The following is a 16,910-nucleotide window of genomic DNA, read 5'->3' as shown; positions in this document are numbered from 1 at the left end:
CTGAAATATCTTTTGAATTTAAACAAGTTGTTTTAGGATAATACTAAAAGAAGTCAAGTTGCATGTATATATTTTCCATTATGTTCCGTAGGTCACCACAAGTTACTTGAAGATTTCAATAATCCTTATTACTAGGAAAATGATAATGACAGCATATGGGGTCACTAACAACATATTACATGTTTAAAAACTTGTACATTATATATTAAAAATCATTTCCTGATTTTTCTAACAGCAAGGTATAAATTTTGATGCACCCAATTATTTTTACTGACAACCCTAAAAACTGTCACTAGCAAAACCCTTACTACTAATATAAAAACTAATCCAATCTCTATTATAGGCAAGTTTTCATACACGGAGGTGATTGAAAATACCTCGTTCAAAAAAATCTCCATAATAGGTAGTGATGCAGGCTATGGCCGGAGTCATTCTTGGTTTTACCCCAGGTTATGGGTTTGACTCTCTAGAGTCATATATTCTGGGTTTTTTTTTTCTTGAATCACCTCTAACGGTTTATGGTCCAAATCTCGTAATCTAAAGTACGTGCAGGACTTTTCCATTATACGTTGCGGTATCCCCTGATGTTGAATATCGACTGACTGTTAAAAAAAAAAGGTTGTGATGAATGAGTTTTCTATTGAAGCTGAAATTTAAATCAAATTTATATATTCGGTACATGAAACAAAAAGTAATACACTATTTGTAGATTTATATAAAAAAAAATTCAGAATTTATTCTAACAAAATTCACTATAAAAAAGATAAATGAATGAGAACCCTCTTCTCTCATCTCATGTATCATTTGATACTCAAAGTTACATCGCATAGAAATAGAACTCATGACCAGACCCGAATAGATAATCATAAAGCAATTACACGAATTATTATTCTGCAATACTAGAGGTGGCAAAGGGCCGGATATGGGCCGAGTTTAGATAATCTTGGACCCAGACCCGACTAAAAATTCTTGTCCCGTCCCCGTTTATTTATTAACTGTTAGGTAATGGGTTTTCCCACAAGTAATAAGGGATCCGCAAATTTATTGTATTGTTTTTGAATTCCATTTCAAGCAATATCAAAATATCAATGTACTACATAATCTTAAATTCATTCTCAGATAACAATGTATTAAAAATTTAGAACTCTAACTAAATAAAGCTGCTTTTCCATTAACGATAAACTAAAAAGAATAAAGATTTAATATATCTCATACAGTCATGCTACATATAGATTTTGTGATTAGTGAATATGTTAACTCAGATTCAAGCCTTAGATAACTATTGTAAATCGAAACATTAATATTATGTAATGTGACGTGACATGATATATGGGTTGGGTATACAAATTCTAGGCAGGTTTCAGGTATACGAAACGAATATGCGGGTTTCAGGTGTATCAAAAGTCCACCTTAAATTTTATGATAATTTACAACTATTTAATGAAAATGAATGGTAACCCATAGGGCTTTTTTGGTCCAAAAAAAGAGACTTAAAAAAAAAATATATTATTTTGACCTCTAATGGCAAAAGGCGAAGAGTGTTTATATTAGGAGGAGATTCCTTTAAGTTATTTTCTCAGTTTGAGTCAAGTTGGAGAAATCTAGACCCTTAAATAAAACTCAAGGGTTAAGATTCAAAAGTCATTTTTGAATCTTGGCCCTTGATTTTCATCTAAAGGTCAAAATTATCCTGGTAACTTGAGGGAATCACCTCCCCACCTCCCCTTTATATTAGTCCGTATAGATGATGGAACTAGATCAGTGATCTACTTGCATTTAAAATTTGTCAGTTAAATATATATTGTATGGGTACTACAAAAAATGTTACAGATATCCACACTTTTAGTTAGTGTGAATAAATTATAAACATTTGTCACTTTTATATGTGTCAAACTATATATTGAACTATAGGTGGTGTGTACAAATTACTAACACTAAATGAGTAAATGGTATAGTGGTTTAAAAATCCACAATTATGGATGTGAAGTTTCATATGTAATTTGTCACGTCATTTTTCTTCACACTAATTATTATAGTTAGCATGGATAGACTTTTACAAATTTTTAGTTTAATATAGTTTTATACATATAAAAAAATGATAAATTTTAAAATTTGTTCATATGTGTAGATAATTATTAGCGTGGATATATAGACTTTTATAAACTTTTAGTTTAATGTAGTTTTATACAAATAAAAAAATGATAAACTTTTATAATTTGTTCTGTATAGATAATTTGTGACGGGGTATCATTAAAGTTGAAAAGAAATTATATGGGCATCATTAACAACAAAATGGAGCATTTTTATCATGTAAAAACTCGAAAAACCATCAAAATTAAACATATAGTAGTGTAGTGTTTTAATAAATGACATGGGCCGCTCAGCCAGCCGATTCAGACAAAGTCGTCCACTTGGATAAAAGAACAACAAAGATTCATAAAAACCGATAGGATATCTTGTCATCTAGTCACCAAACTTTAGCCCAATTGCCGTCGTATTCTACGTCCAAAATTGTCGTTTTGCCCCTGTCTTTCTTTTTACCACCCTTCCAACCTCTCTACACTTTCTTATACGAACAGACTCATTAACCAATCACCCCCCACCTTCACATTCTCTTACATTTTCTCTACTATACATAAGTCTCTTCCTCAAAAGCAGCAGCCATCTTTTGACACCCTCTTTTATTCTTTAGTTCCTATTTTTGGTATGCATGAAATGTTACTTAAATAAAAGTATAAAACTGATTAGTATATTTTGGTGAGTGTTTTATTTTTTTTTGGGTTGGTTATAAGTGGCCGGTTGGGAAAATAAATGAATATGGAACGGGTGGTGAATCCGGTGATGGAGATGCCGATCATGCATGACAGTGATCGGTATGACTTCATTCGCGATATTGGGTCGGGTAATTTTGGGGTGGCAAGGCTTATGAGAGATAAACATACTAAAGAGCTTGTTGCAGTCAAGTATATTGAGAGAGGTGAAAAGGTTGGTTATTTCTATTTTTGTTATATCTTTCAATTAAGTACTGTTTTTTTCTCTTTTTTGTTTCTGTTTTGCAGTGTTACAAGAAATTAATTACTCTATTTGAACTTCCATTAAATTAAATTTAGTCAAGTCTTTCTAGTTTTAATTTAGTGGAAATTATGACTATTTTCTTAACAAAAAATCTTAAAACTATGAAACTAGACCTTTGAACACACTTTTGATCATGGATACTCTTGGCCGGTCTAGTGATCGAAGGAGGCTTTTGCGTTTAAGTACAAAATTGGGTTAAACTAATTAATTAACCGCTAACAACTAACATTCCCTGTTCAAAAAAAGAATTATCTAAAGGGTTGTTGGAACTAGCTGATGGCTATTTAGTCAATATATATAATACAGTTAATTGCTGGATATATAAGTAAGAAATTTGGATTTGTGAATTTGTTGATTATATTGGATTGGATTAATATAAAATGTAAATGCTTGTTTTTTTTTCAGATAGATGAAAATGTTCAAAGAGAGATTATAAATCACAGACCTTTGAGACATCCTAATATAGTCCGGTTTAAAGAGGTTTGAGCGCGCTTTAAGCTTTTCTTGTTCTGATATAACTATATCTTAAATCATAATTTAAATGATGCTTATTAGTTTCTTATGTTGGTGTTCTGTTATTTTGAAGATCATATTGACACCGACCCATCTAGCCATTGTTATGGAGTATGTGGCCGGAGGGGAGCTTTTCGATAGAATTTGTAATGCAGGGCGCTTCAATGAAGATGAGGTTTGTTTTTCTAATGAATTTTGTCCTTTGGGTGACTACTGCTAATTGTAATTTTGAATGCTATTGAAAAAAAAAAAGAAAAAGAAAAGAAAAAAAAGATGAGGTTTGTTTTTCTAATGAATTCATGTTTGAAACATATATATCTGAAATGGTCTTCTTTAACTAGCCCGGTACCCGCGCAATGCGGCGGTGGTCGTGGCGATGATGGTGTGGTTGTGGAGGCAACGTCGAGTGATGTAAATTATTGATGTAAATGTAATTGACGTAAAAGGTTAATTAAGATATTTTAAAAGATAAATAATTTTGATAGTGTAATTTATGCATTATTGTTAAGCTAGGGTCCAAAAAAAAAGAGAGTTATTGGATATAAAAATGACTAAATTACTTAAATTTCTTAAAATAGAATAAGCCACTTTGTTTTATAAGATGTTATAGAAATAAGAAATATATATATTTCAATTAATATTATATATGTTAAACATCTCAATCAAAATTAGTTATTCTTGACAACAAATAAGAAAGATACATTAAAAAGTTTAAAAGAATTGGTAACTAATTTGAATGTTTGGCTTTTGAGACTCGTTCTTAGCTATATGTATTTTGCAGGCCCGATACTTCTTTCAACAATTGATATCCGGGGTCAGCTACTGTCATGCCATGGTGTGTATTGTATGATCTCTGTAGGTGTAGGCAAATCATATATTGTGCAGTTCCTGCTATTACTATTGTGTGGCGTATGTCAGTTCAACAGTTCTTGATCTTTGAAACATAAAAGATAAACGAATTGTTTGAGTTTTCTGTTTGGTTTGTGTTGATGCAGCAAGTTTGTCATCGTGACTTGAAGCTAGAAAACACATTGATAGATGGAAGCCCTGCTCCTCGATTAAAAATATGCGATTTTGGGTACTCAAAGGTTGTATTGGGTCATATTATCTCATGTCTATATAGCATTGTACCGTAGGTGTGGCATAATAATCCGATTTGGTTTCTTTGTTGTACTGCAGTCCTCCGTTTTGCATTCACAGCCAAAGTCAACTGTTGGAACACCGGCTTACATTGCTCCAGAAGTATTAGCCAGGCAAGAATATGACGGGAAGGTAAAAGTTAATACGGAAAAAATTCATTTAGAAACATTTAGATCTTATTATCAGTACAAAAATCATGAATCTTAGCAGAGTGCATATTTCAGATCGCGGATGTTTGGTCCTGTGGGGTGACATTATACGTCATGCTCTTTGGTGGCTATCCATTCGAGGACCCAAATGAACCAAGAAACTTCAGAAAGACAATCCATGTATGTTAAATTACTTAGCTATAATTTTGTTATCGTATCAATCAAAAGGTTTGTTTCACGGAAACTCTAACACTTTTGCGCTCAACAGAGAATTCTTGAAGTTCAGTATTCGATTCCAGAAAATATTGTGATATCGCCTGAATGTCGCCATCTCCTTTCAAGAATCTTTGTTGGTGACCCTGCACAGGTTGAGTATGCGTTTTAGTTATCAATTCAGCAAGTCATTTCAGTTTGTGACTCGTTTTGCGTTTGCAAAGAGCCTCATTAAGCTTTTCAGTTATTAATTATGCAAGTCATTTCAGTTTGTGACTGCTTTTGCAAATAGCCTCATTATGCGTTTTAGTTACTAATTATGCAAGTCATTTCAGTTTGTGACTGCTTTTGCTTTCGCAAATAGCCTCATTTTTGTAGTTGATATTGCTTTTGCTAATCACCGGTGGGTATGCTAACAGAGAATCACAATGGCGGAGATAAAGACACATGAATGGTTTCTAAAAAACCTGACTGCCGATCTGATGGATGAAGAGAGGATGATAAGCAACCAGTTTGAAGAGACTGCTCAACCTATGCAGAGTGTGGATGCGATTATGCACATAATATCTGAAGCCACCATTCCGCCTGTTGGTCTTTACAATCTCGATTCCATGGAAGATGATCTTGACCTTGACATGGATCTAGATGACTTTGACTCTGATCGTGAAGAACTTGATATAGACAGCAGTGGTGAGGTCGTGTTTGCCTTGTAATCACACGTATACATATTGATAGTCGTTTGATATCACAAAATTGGAGCCGAAAATGCATATGCACATGAATTGTAGATATCACACTTCAAAGATTTGCAGTTGCCACATATCAATGTACAGTTTGTGATCGTTATAGCATTTATGTAGAATTCATTTATCAGACGACATGACTTGAATGCATGTTTTCAGTATATCGGAAACAGCAAATTCTGATTACAAATCTTTCACTATTAGTTGAGATATGATGCATCTTATAGATTCAGATGATGAAATACATAATCAAAGCTAGAATATCTAAACAAAGACAGAGGACTCACTGAAAACGAATTTCAGTACACTGATCAGTACAAACCCAAGACACACACTCATCGATTTTAACCGAAACGAACAACTACTAGAATATCCCAATTGAACCACATTTTATTTCTAAAAACGAACAACTACTAGAATATCCCAACATCATTTCTAAAACAATTTCTAAAATCATTTCTAAAGATGAACAGCTCGACTATGCAATTAGGCTAAGTTGACTATCATTGACCAAGTGGTAATTTGAACGACAGTTGACTAGCATTGACTACAGGCCTTGATGCTCTGCCCTCATAACCACTGGTTTAACAACATCACAACTTCCAGCAGCTTCATCTGTAGCCGTACACTTTCCCGAGCCATTCACTTTCACTTTCACCTGATCCTTATCCATATTCTTCAGCTCAAAATGTGGAACACCTGCAGAAGTATCTTCCTCATATGTAACAGCAGATGGATGAAGGTGAGGAAACGGCAAGTAGATACTATGAACAACAATCTTCAGGTTCCTCATGACGTCAGGGACCTTAATTCTGACGTAATTGATTCTCATCGGTGTAAATCCTCCTGAAGTCGTAGTAACCATTAGTGACTGTCCTGATTCAAGCGTCGGTAACAGCGTTCCGGATTTGATCTTCTCTAAATCAGATATCGCTAACAGCATGTTAGGAACGATATGAAACCTGACATTATTGACGTAGTTATGCGAACCAGTGAATATCGACACGTCATCAAGTGCAAAAACAGTCATATTGTGTAAACTCATCAGCTCAACTGATTTCATCTTCATCGCAAGAGCGAGAATACTGTAACCGCTATTACGTAACCTCAACATCGCGTCACGAAGCATAAGCCGCATTATATAGATCGGATGATGTAGCGACTGCTGAACGACAGCGTTTTGACGGTTATTAGTTTCATCATTATTATTATGATTATCTGTTTGCACAGGGAAAGAGAGTGACGTCATGCGTTCAACATTACATGAAAACGGAGATAACGGAGCAACGTATCCTTGAAGTCCGTGAACAACGATTAAACCGTTATTAAAAAGATCTGGACGAGTAATTTCAACACCTCCGATATATATCTTCGTGTAATTATCATTATTAGCATCAGTTGATGACGTCACTGTGATACAACGTCCTGGATCCATAGTTTCAATCTTCGTACCAAACGCCAGTTTCCGAAGATATTCATGAGAGAATAAACCTGGAACGATATGTTCACGGAGAAGATGAACAACAGAGCATGAACCACAGCTTTTAAGTGACGCGTCCGTCGGAGCGAAGATCGTCGTCGGACCGTTCCAGGTAGTGAACGCTGAGTCATCGGAAAGTGAAGGAACCGCCATGGAGAGTTCCTGAAACCCTAGGTTTGACAAAATCGGCTCGAAAATTGACGTCGGAGCGAAGGAATCATGGATATCGTATGGTGATGACGTGGCGGTCGGAGTAGGTGAAGAAGCGGTGAAATCTGGAACGGATTCATCGGGAAAGTCGACGGCGGTGGCGGTCGGAAACCAGAAAGATGATAACAGGACTGCTATTATGATGATTGTGAGTTGCAGAGAAGCCATTTGTAGTTGGTGAAAAAAGTGTGTGGAATGTGAAGCGGTTACAACGAATTTCAGATATTTATAGGACGTTGGGGAGGAAGCAATTGTCTGTGACGCGTGCAGGGTAAGTTTGTGGATTCGTGTTTAGATTGTGACACGTGAGAAAGGAATGGTTTGGATTTAACCAAATATTTGAATTGTAGCGAGATGATCCTCTATGCATCCTACGTGTCATTTTAAATATCTGCAATTCTATTCTTTTTCAAACAACAAAATATTTAGACTTGATTTTTTTATATTGACAGTGAGAACTTTTAATAAAAGGATAAATAGCTACGAACTAAATGAGAACTTTTAATAAAAGAGGGATAAATGTTTTCATTTTGTTTTAAGTTCAAAACGAACGTTTGAGAAAGGAAAGTGATTTGTATGGCAACGGCTTTCGCAATACACTATTAAATATGTTTTATTGGATTTCGCAATACACTATTAAATATGTTTTATTGGGTTATACAATAGAACATTATAAAATATATTTAGTAATGTATTGCTAATAATTGGTGTTGTACAAATAGTTTCTCTTTAAGAAACTAATAAACTAGTATTTGACTATTTGGTTAAGTTGCTAACTAATGTTAATTTTACGTGGCAAACGAATAATTAAGTGATATACATAGCAAATGCACTTATTTTTTCAAATAATTATATGAAAATATCTTATTTTCTGGAAATTTATTATAATAAATAAGTTATTTTGTGGAGTTTTTCTTTGTATCCGTTTAAATTGTTCACGTACAACGATATGATGAAGTTTTCTTAAAACAAATATAATATCACGATCCCAATTAAACACAGTTATTTTCAATTGTTTAATTTTAATACAAATGACTTATGGTGGTTTCAGCAATTTTGTGGAGTTATAAACATGAATGATGAACGTTGATTTTGATAAACGCTTCGCAATATAAAACATTTATTATAATTTTATGCCCATCCCATGTTATTCTCCCACGCAAACGTCTTTTTAAAAAAAGTAACATATTCTAAAGAATTACATTATAAGATAGCTCAAAATAATTTTAATTATAAGATAGTATAGATATAATTACATAGATAATGTTTTCATGGGTAGAGATCCAGAGAGAAAGTTTTTAAAGAGAGAATGAAGAGAATGTTCGTTTTTTATTTTTTTAAACTTGTTTTTTTTATTTTTTTTCACTTTTTTCATTCTTTTTTCAATTAATTCAATCCATCAAAAAATTATAAAAAATAAATAAAAATAAAAAATTTCTAAACCGAGTTAGTGAGTTATACATGTAAGGTATGGTACGGGCTTCACCCTTAAGGATATTAATAAGGGGTAGCTGGTAGGAGTGATAGGTCATAGATGGTGATAGGTCATGGGGGTAATCGGTGATGGGTGATCTACCTAACGGGCTTCACCCTTAGCTATTATGGCTCCGCCATATACTGAGAGGCTTCGCCTACAGCTTACGGCCAACGCCCTTTGAAAAAAAAAAAATTTTTAAACTTTTTATATGGAATAAGTTAATTAAAGAGAGAATGAAAAAGATGAAAAAAAGTTAAAAAAAAAAAAAACAAGTTAAAAAAAATAAAAAACGAACCTTCTCACCCTTTTCTCCTTAAGTTACTTTCTCATTTGATCTCTATCCATGTTTTCATAACAGATTTTCGACAATTCTAGTAGTTAGGTTCTATCTTTTTCTCCATTTTTTCAGTCCTTAAATTTATCGTAGAGGAAAGAAAACCGACTATGAAAAAGAGCCATGATTTTCAGGAGGTATGGTATTTGCTATATTTGCATAGTATCTGATTTTAGTTCTATGATTTCAAAGTTACAAATAACTTGCTCTGCAAATTCTTGAAGCTTTTTTCCAATAAATTAAAAAAGCTTATCTATAAACTATAAGTTATATCCACAAACGTGAAATAAAAAAGTTCATAACTAGAGTGTACGTACTTTCAACTTACGAAATAAATTACTAAACATAGAAATTGAGGAGATAATTAATAAAGAATAAAAATACTTCAAGGAATAGAAAACAGGAATTGCAGGAAAAAAATATGGGAATTGAACCCGACGTGAATCGAACACGCAACCTTCTGATCTGGAGTCAGACGCGCTACCATTGCGCCACGGATCCGAAGATGTTATTTGTATTTAACATCAGTAGAAAACTATCATTTGACAATTGGAAGTTTAAACCGTCATTACTGGATTTATTTTAACTTACATGAAAGTATAGCATCTGGTCTAATGTTACCATGAAGATAAGAACTAAATAGTATAATGTTTATATAATGTTTGGTTAGATATAAAAAAAATTTGGGTCATGTTTTTACTTAATGTTTACTTTCATTTGTCTTTTATTTTGTACATTTAAATATATCTAACTTTGTCAATCATGTTAGTTTTAGCTTTTTTTTCAGTCATGTTATTTTTCATTTGCTTTTTGCTATGTACTGTTAAGTATATCTTACTTCTATTAAGTTAGTTTATCTTTTAAATATAGCCTATTTCATACATATTTATCTTATATGATATCATCTTTTTTAGGATTAAATTATATGATTATTTATATAGTCTCTGATACTTATTATGTGATTTTACTCAATTACAGGTCTTTATAATAAATCATGATGAGTATGGATTAAACTGTTAAAGCTAGCAAAAAGTGGATCTTTATATTTTGAATTCTTGAATTAAAATGGTCATGGTGGAGATTTGGATCAACATGATACGTGATCAACAAGTTTTAATTTTGCAAGTCATTTTGCAAGTCATTTTGCCTTCATATTGAGAGTTTGAGACGACTTTTAAACCGTATTCACTCGGGTGACAAGTTGGTAGTGACTAGTGAATCTACTGGTGGGCTGAACGCTGAAATGCTGGATGGAAATCCAAGTATTGAGATATTGATTTTCTGGTTGGGCTGGCAGAAAAGCATAAAAAAGAAGAGAATAAAAAGTAAGCCCAAAGCTAGGGTCGTTTGAAAGAATTGAGGTCACAGTGTTGTAGGACGATAAGTGGTCAGCCGCAAAAAGCCAATTTTTTAGTTTATGTTCGTTTGTAAGAGGAGAGCAGCACAAGTCTTACTTAAAAAGTTCCAGCTTTCAGCTTCCAACTAACAGCTATCAGTTTTCAGCTACAGCTACCAACTAGTTTTGCCAAATATACCAAGAGTTTTTGTCAATATTCAGATTTAATTCTTGTTTTTCGGTAATCTCATGAATTTTTTAATATTTTTGTTTGGTCATTAATATTAAGGGTTAAGTACACGGAAATATAATCAACTAAGGCCGAAAAGTTATTGTGTACATGAACTTACAAAAGGTTTATTGTATACATGAACCCTGCTAATTTTCTATTGTATACCGAAACCGACTAATGGCTTGATGTGGACCGGTTAAGTGCATGAAAATGTAATAAACTATACCCAGAAAGTTATTGTGTGCATGAACTTACAATAAATATTTATTGTATCAAGATTTTTACAATTTCCACTATTTTCTTTTTTTCATCTCCCACATATAGATAAAATAAATAAAATCAAAGAAAAGAAGAAAAAGCAAAAGACAGTAACAATGGACGACCAACATTTCCCACAACATCTCTCGGCAGCGGGGTGTAAAAGGAATTACTTGTTTGTCGGTTTCATGATGAAATACAGAAAAAGGGACATCGTTTTTCATTAGTGACTGTGTTTGTTATTCATTTATTTGACATCATCATCATTAAGATATAAGATCCGATTTTTTTAATAAATTCTTATGGTTCTAAATTCTGATGAATGTGTGTAGTTAGAATTAGTTTTTTGACCCCGGAGGGACGTTGTCCGGAATCGACACTGCATCATGCAAGCATTTATACATACAACAGTATCTAAAAGTTTGGACACTTAAAATTTACTATAGTTTAGTTAGAAACCTTAAAATAAGAGATAAAAAAAAGAAAAAAAAAAGATTTGATGATTAAAGTTAGAAACTCAAAGTTAATTGATAAAAATTAAAAACTATAAAACTAAACTATAATTAAGTTTGTACACAAAAAGTTAGACTAAAGTTAAAAAACTAATAAGTTAAGTGGTACAAATCTATACTATATTATAAAGCAGATCTCCCCTGTCTACATTTTAAGTTTCAACATTTACTTTCCCAAAATGCATATGTATCAATTCTATATTTACCTAACACCGTTTCTCTCTCCTCAAATATCAACCAATCATTTTTTTTCTTTCTCCTCCATAAATCATTTCTTCCTCTAATTCATTCAAAATCTTTTATGTCAAAAATCGTACATAGATAAATTATAAAAATTATATGGGTGTTCTTAAAATTTAATGCTCTTTCATTAGAGATGTCATTCGATATATTTTCGACGAATTTTTAAATCCGAGGGCGGAGTCCGTACGGTTAAAGCATTTGGCTATCACACTCTATGACCTATCTCACCGCCGCAACGCGCGGGTACTTGCTATCGTAAGTTAAAAGCGTTAAAATAAAAGATAGAAAGTAGAAAAAAAAATTTAAAAATGATGATTAATGTTAAAATCCAAAGTTAATTGATAAAAATTAAAAACTTTAAAAGTAAATTATACTTGTATATAAAAAGTTAAACTAAAGTGATAAAACCTAAAAGTTAAGTAGTAAATATAAGAAACTATAGAAATATACAATCGTAAAAATAAAAAAAAAAAGTAGAAAATTTTTTTTTATCCCTAATTAACCGTATGGGGTCTGCCCCCGAATTTAAAATTTAATCGAAATTATATCGAATGACATCTCTAATTAAAGACCATGAAATTTTAAGAACACCCGTATAATTTTTATAATATATCGATGTACAGTTTTTGAAATAAAAGATTTTAAATAAATTGAAGGAATAAATGATTTATTGGGGAGAAAGAAAAAAAAATATTTCGTTGGGATTTAAGAAAAGAGAAAGAGTATTATAGTTATTTTAGGTAAATATATAATAGATTAGGTCATTTTAGAAAAAATAAATGTTGAAACTTAAAATTTAGACAAGGAGAATTTGCTTTATAATAAAGTATATATAAGTAAACAGGTTTTGACGGTGATTTTTTATTATTTATTATTGAATCCTTATTATTATTAAATTGCTGGTCATGTGCATGCTTTTAATGGTATTATTTGTGTGTTTATATGATTTCAATTGTCTTGACTTTGTATCAACTAAGAAGAGAATAATTCAATAGTAATAAGCAAAGGCAGTATCACAATTGGGGAAAGAGGGCCAATGCCTCATTCGAAATTTAGGTTTTGTCATATATTTCAATTTTTTCATGGATTTTTAAAATTTTGTTATAGGTTTTTAACATTTTGTTCTTTTTAAATTTATTTTTAATATGAATTTTTTAATTTTGCCCTTTTTAAGATTTTTTTTTTTTTTTTTTTGTAGTGACTCTGGTAATAAGGATTAAACTAGTTAATTAGGTGATTTAAGTAGAGGATACGAATTTGTTAGTAGACAGGATGGTACATACGTGACCAAGTCTAGAGATTTATTAAAGTCGTGTTGGTTTCAAAATAGAATTTTGGTTTAATTTATGTGCAATCAAAACTTGTGGTGGAAAGGATTAGAACCAGATGACCTTGTAATTAATTGTTTACACCAAACTCTTTTGAAATTGATTCTATGGAATCGTTGCTACCTTTTCTGTGAAATTTAGTTGTTACTTTTAAAATTTGATTTCAAAGTGACACTACATCATAAAACCAATCCTTATAAATACGTTGAACTCATTTAGTTTTAAACAATAGTTCTTGTGATCGATCATATACTTTTTGATAGCTAAACTATACACCCTAAGGTACACTAACCGTGTGTAGAAGTCTAGTTTTTTATTTTTTAATAGTTAGTTGGTATTCGACATCAGGAAACACCTATAATGATGAAGTCCTGCACGTATTCTAGACTACGAGGTGTAGACTATAAACCATTATAGGTGATTTAGGGAAAAAACTACAAACTTGTCACTTCTAAGAGTCGAACTCAAGACCTGTGGAAAAAATCAAAATGCATCTACCAGTTGAGCTATAAATTTAAGACTAGATTTTTTACCTCATTTTCTTGGGGTCATGCTTTTGGAATGAGATTCCCTCAAGTTTTCCCAACTTGACTAATCAAGTTGGGAAGTTTTCCCAACTTGACTAATCAAGTTGATTAGTCAAGTTGGGAAAACTTGAGGGAATCCTCTTCCCTTTTTTCTAAAGTTTACTTCTTATTTGTGTTTTACAACTAACTATAATCTTACTTTTACGAAACTAATGTTTATTTTCATTTGTTTTTGACTTTCTTTTCTACACTTATTATATATACCTTTGTGTTCTAACTTTTTGTTTTTGGATTTTTCTTTTTCAGTCATATTATTAACTAATGTTTACTCTTCACTTAAAGTACACCTAACGTAAATTTTCCCAAAATTCAGCTTTACCACTACAAAATGTTTTTTTAAACGGTAGACTAATTATTAAATGATATGTTGTTATTTCACACATTGTAAGATATATTATACGTGTATAAAACTACAAAAGTATCATTGTTTAGTTAATGTAATAACTGTATTACCATTATCAAAGTGTTGCTATCTGCATTAATAAAAGTATTATCACATATTTTGTTCGTACATAACATTTTCATTTAGCATTTTCCTAGCTTGTTAATACAAAGAAATATAACCACAAGTAACGCACCTTAACGATCTTTTCATTTTAAAACAAAAGCAAACCGTTTAAAGTTGTGTTGTCAATTTAAAGATATTTCGATATCAATAGGAGACCCTATTCAAAAATTGCAACAAAGTCAAAGATGCAATCTCATATGACTTTTTTAATTATAACCATGCCATCAATCTCCATTTATGTATTTATGTGAGACCCCAATTGCTTTTTATTAATTTACTTTATTTTTTCTAACATATTTGTGCTTTTGATTAAGTCGTGCATGTGTATAATGTTGGAATAAACATGATTCGATTCGAGTGATAAAACATCCTGGATCGTCCTGTGGAACCTGTAAAAGCATTAAAGCATAATTGCTATTGATTTCGGGTTCCATAATAAGATGATTGAGTAATAATAGGATGATGAATTCTGCTGTAACATGATGCACGAATTCTAATAGAAAATCACACGAAAATTAGGGTTTAATATGAGTTGGAATTAACCTTAACTTAGGGTTAATTACTCTCTATTTATAAGGAGAATATTTACACATTCAACCCCTTTGGTGTTTAATGTGTGCACCATTAGTCCTCTTAATTTACAATTACCTAATGGGAAACCTTATACTACGTCTCTAAGAGTAAATAAGCCCATTATATATTTACTAGACATAGGGATTTCAATTATCGTCAATTATCATGTCAGAAATGATAGATGATCAGTGATGGTCACACTAACGTGGTTCCAACATATAAGACTACCATTTTTTATAGAACCAACACACAAGCCTAGACTTAAATAACATCAATGGATTGGTTATTGTTGGTTTATTTGTATCTTATTTTCTTATCCAAGCCACTTTATCCGTATTTGGGTTTGGCAAACCCAAAAACTTACCACTAGGCCCGACCCGATTGCCTATCATTGGAAACCTTGACTTCCTTGGTGACCAACCACATTAATCCCTAACCAAACTAGCCAAAATCCATGTCCCGGTAATGTCCTTAAAACTTGGTCATAATACCACAGTAGTCATTTCCTCGGCTGTAGCTGCTAAAGAAGTACTCCAAAAATAGGACCTTGATTTCTCTAGTCGTCACATCCCTGATGCCCTAAATGCCCATAACCACTGCAAATATTCCGTTGCGTAGTTCCCTGTTGGTACCCAATGGCGTACCGTACGTAAAATCCTTAGCACCAACATTTTCACCACTAACTCCCTTAATTCTAACCAACACTTAAGGAGCCAAAAAGTGCATGATCTCATAGCATACTGCAAGAAAGCTAGCCAAGCTAATGAGTCGGTAGATATTGGTCGAGCAGCTTTTAGAACCACTATGAATCTCTTATTTCACACATTTTCTCTAGAGACTTAACAGACCCATATGAGGATTCAGGTAAGGAATTTAAAAAAGTGGTTGGAAATATCATGGTGGAAGCAGCTAAACCAAATCTAGTAGATTATTTTCCGATTTTTAAAAAGCTTGACCCGCAAAGGATTAGGACAAGATTGAGTCATCATTTTGGAAAACTTGTTGACATATTTGAGAACTTAATTAATGAGAGATTGGGAATGGGTGGATCAAACCAAAAGGATCTATTGAATGTGTGTCTCAAAATAAGTCAAGAGAACCCAGTTGAGTTTAATCAGGCACACATCAAGAGCTTGTTTCTAGTGAGTAAAATTCTTTTTTCTAGACGCATATATTTTTATATAATGCATATCACTTTGATTTACACATGTAATTCAAGGTTGCTTAAAATCCACTACATATATATTCTTTTCCAATCAAAACCTTCATTTTTAAACTTAAGCATATCTTGAAAAATCATTAGGTATTAATCGGTAAAGTACTTATGATAATGTAAGATTTGTTTGCAGCTGGCACCGATACAACATCAAACACATTAGAATGGGCAATGACAAAATTACTTCGCAACCCACTAGTTATGGAAAAGGCAAAATTGGAGGTTGCATAAGTCATTGGTAAAGGTAAAATCGTAAAAGAGGATGATATCTTGAACCTACCTTATTTATCCTGCATTGTGAAGGAGACCTTACGAATGCATCCTCTGGTACCTCTCTTGCTTCCTCGAAAAGTTGAGAATGAAGTAAATCTCAATGGATACACCATTTCCAAAGGCACACAAGTGCTTGTAAATGCATATGCCATAGGACGAGACCCAACCATTTGGGAAGACTCGCTAGAGTTCAACCCAGAAAGATTTATGACATCTAAACTTGATATCCGAGGTCAAGATTTTGAGTTGATCCCATTTGGTGCTGGAAGAAGAGTATGTCATGGTTTGTCACTTGCAATGCGTATGTTACATGTCATGTTAGGCTCATTACTAAATAACTTCGATTGGTATATAGATACGAAAACTAGATCTAAGGAGCTGGATATGACCGAGAAGTTTGGACTCACGTTACAAAAGTCAATCTCTTTTTGTGTTATTTCTGTATCACTAAATTAGCATATGAAGTCTTTATTTCCAGTATGATTATTGAAAATATTTCCAAAATATTTT

At 32.4% G+C, this 16,910-nt stretch overlaps 2 protein-coding genes, 1 non-coding gene and 1 pseudogene across 3 annotated transcripts; 2 read left to right on the top strand and 2 right to left on the bottom strand.

Moving 5' to 3' along the window:
* Positions 1 to 2,578: 2,578 nt before the first annotated feature.
* On the top strand, positions 2,579 to 6,057 carry LOC122611039 (serine/threonine-protein kinase SRK2I-like). The gene is made up of 9 exons (XM_043783991.1): positions 2,579 to 2,985; positions 3,481 to 3,555; positions 3,662 to 3,763; positions 4,370 to 4,423; positions 4,584 to 4,676; positions 4,768 to 4,860; positions 4,953 to 5,057; positions 5,146 to 5,244; positions 5,510 to 6,057. The coding sequence occupies exons 1-9, from the start codon at positions 2,812 to 2,814 to the stop codon at positions 5,801 to 5,803; spliced, it is 1,089 nt and encodes a 362-aa protein (XP_043639926.1). The 5' UTR covers positions 2,579 to 2,811; the 3' UTR covers positions 5,804 to 6,057.
* A 323-nt stretch (positions 6,058 to 6,380) lies between these two features.
* On the bottom strand, positions 6,381 to 7,704 carry LOC122609842 (fasciclin-like arabinogalactan protein 21). Its single transcript, XM_043782789.1, has one exon. The coding sequence runs from the start codon at positions 7,689 to 7,691 to the stop codon at positions 6,381 to 6,383; it is 1,311 nt and encodes a 436-aa protein (XP_043638724.1). The 5' UTR covers positions 7,692 to 7,704.
* Positions 7,705 to 9,763: 2,059 nt separating this feature from the next.
* TRNAW-CCA lies at positions 9,764 to 9,835 on the bottom strand. The gene has a single exon. It is a non-coding gene; the product is annotated as a tRNA-Trp (tRNA).
* A 742-nt stretch (positions 9,836 to 10,577) lies between these two features.
* LOC122609840 lies at positions 10,578 to 16,856 on the top strand (annotated as a pseudogene).
* Positions 16,857 to 16,910: the final 54 nt, after the last annotated feature.

This window comes from Erigeron canadensis, chromosome 8, assembly GCF_010389155.1.
Source record: "Erigeron canadensis isolate Cc75 chromosome 8, C_canadensis_v1, whole genome shotgun sequence".
Classification (NCBI taxonomy): Eukaryota; Viridiplantae; Streptophyta; class Magnoliopsida; order Asterales; family Asteraceae; genus Erigeron; species Erigeron canadensis.
The sequence above is the reverse complement of the archived record's forward strand: the minus strand, read 5'-3'. Positions and strand labels throughout refer to the sequence as shown.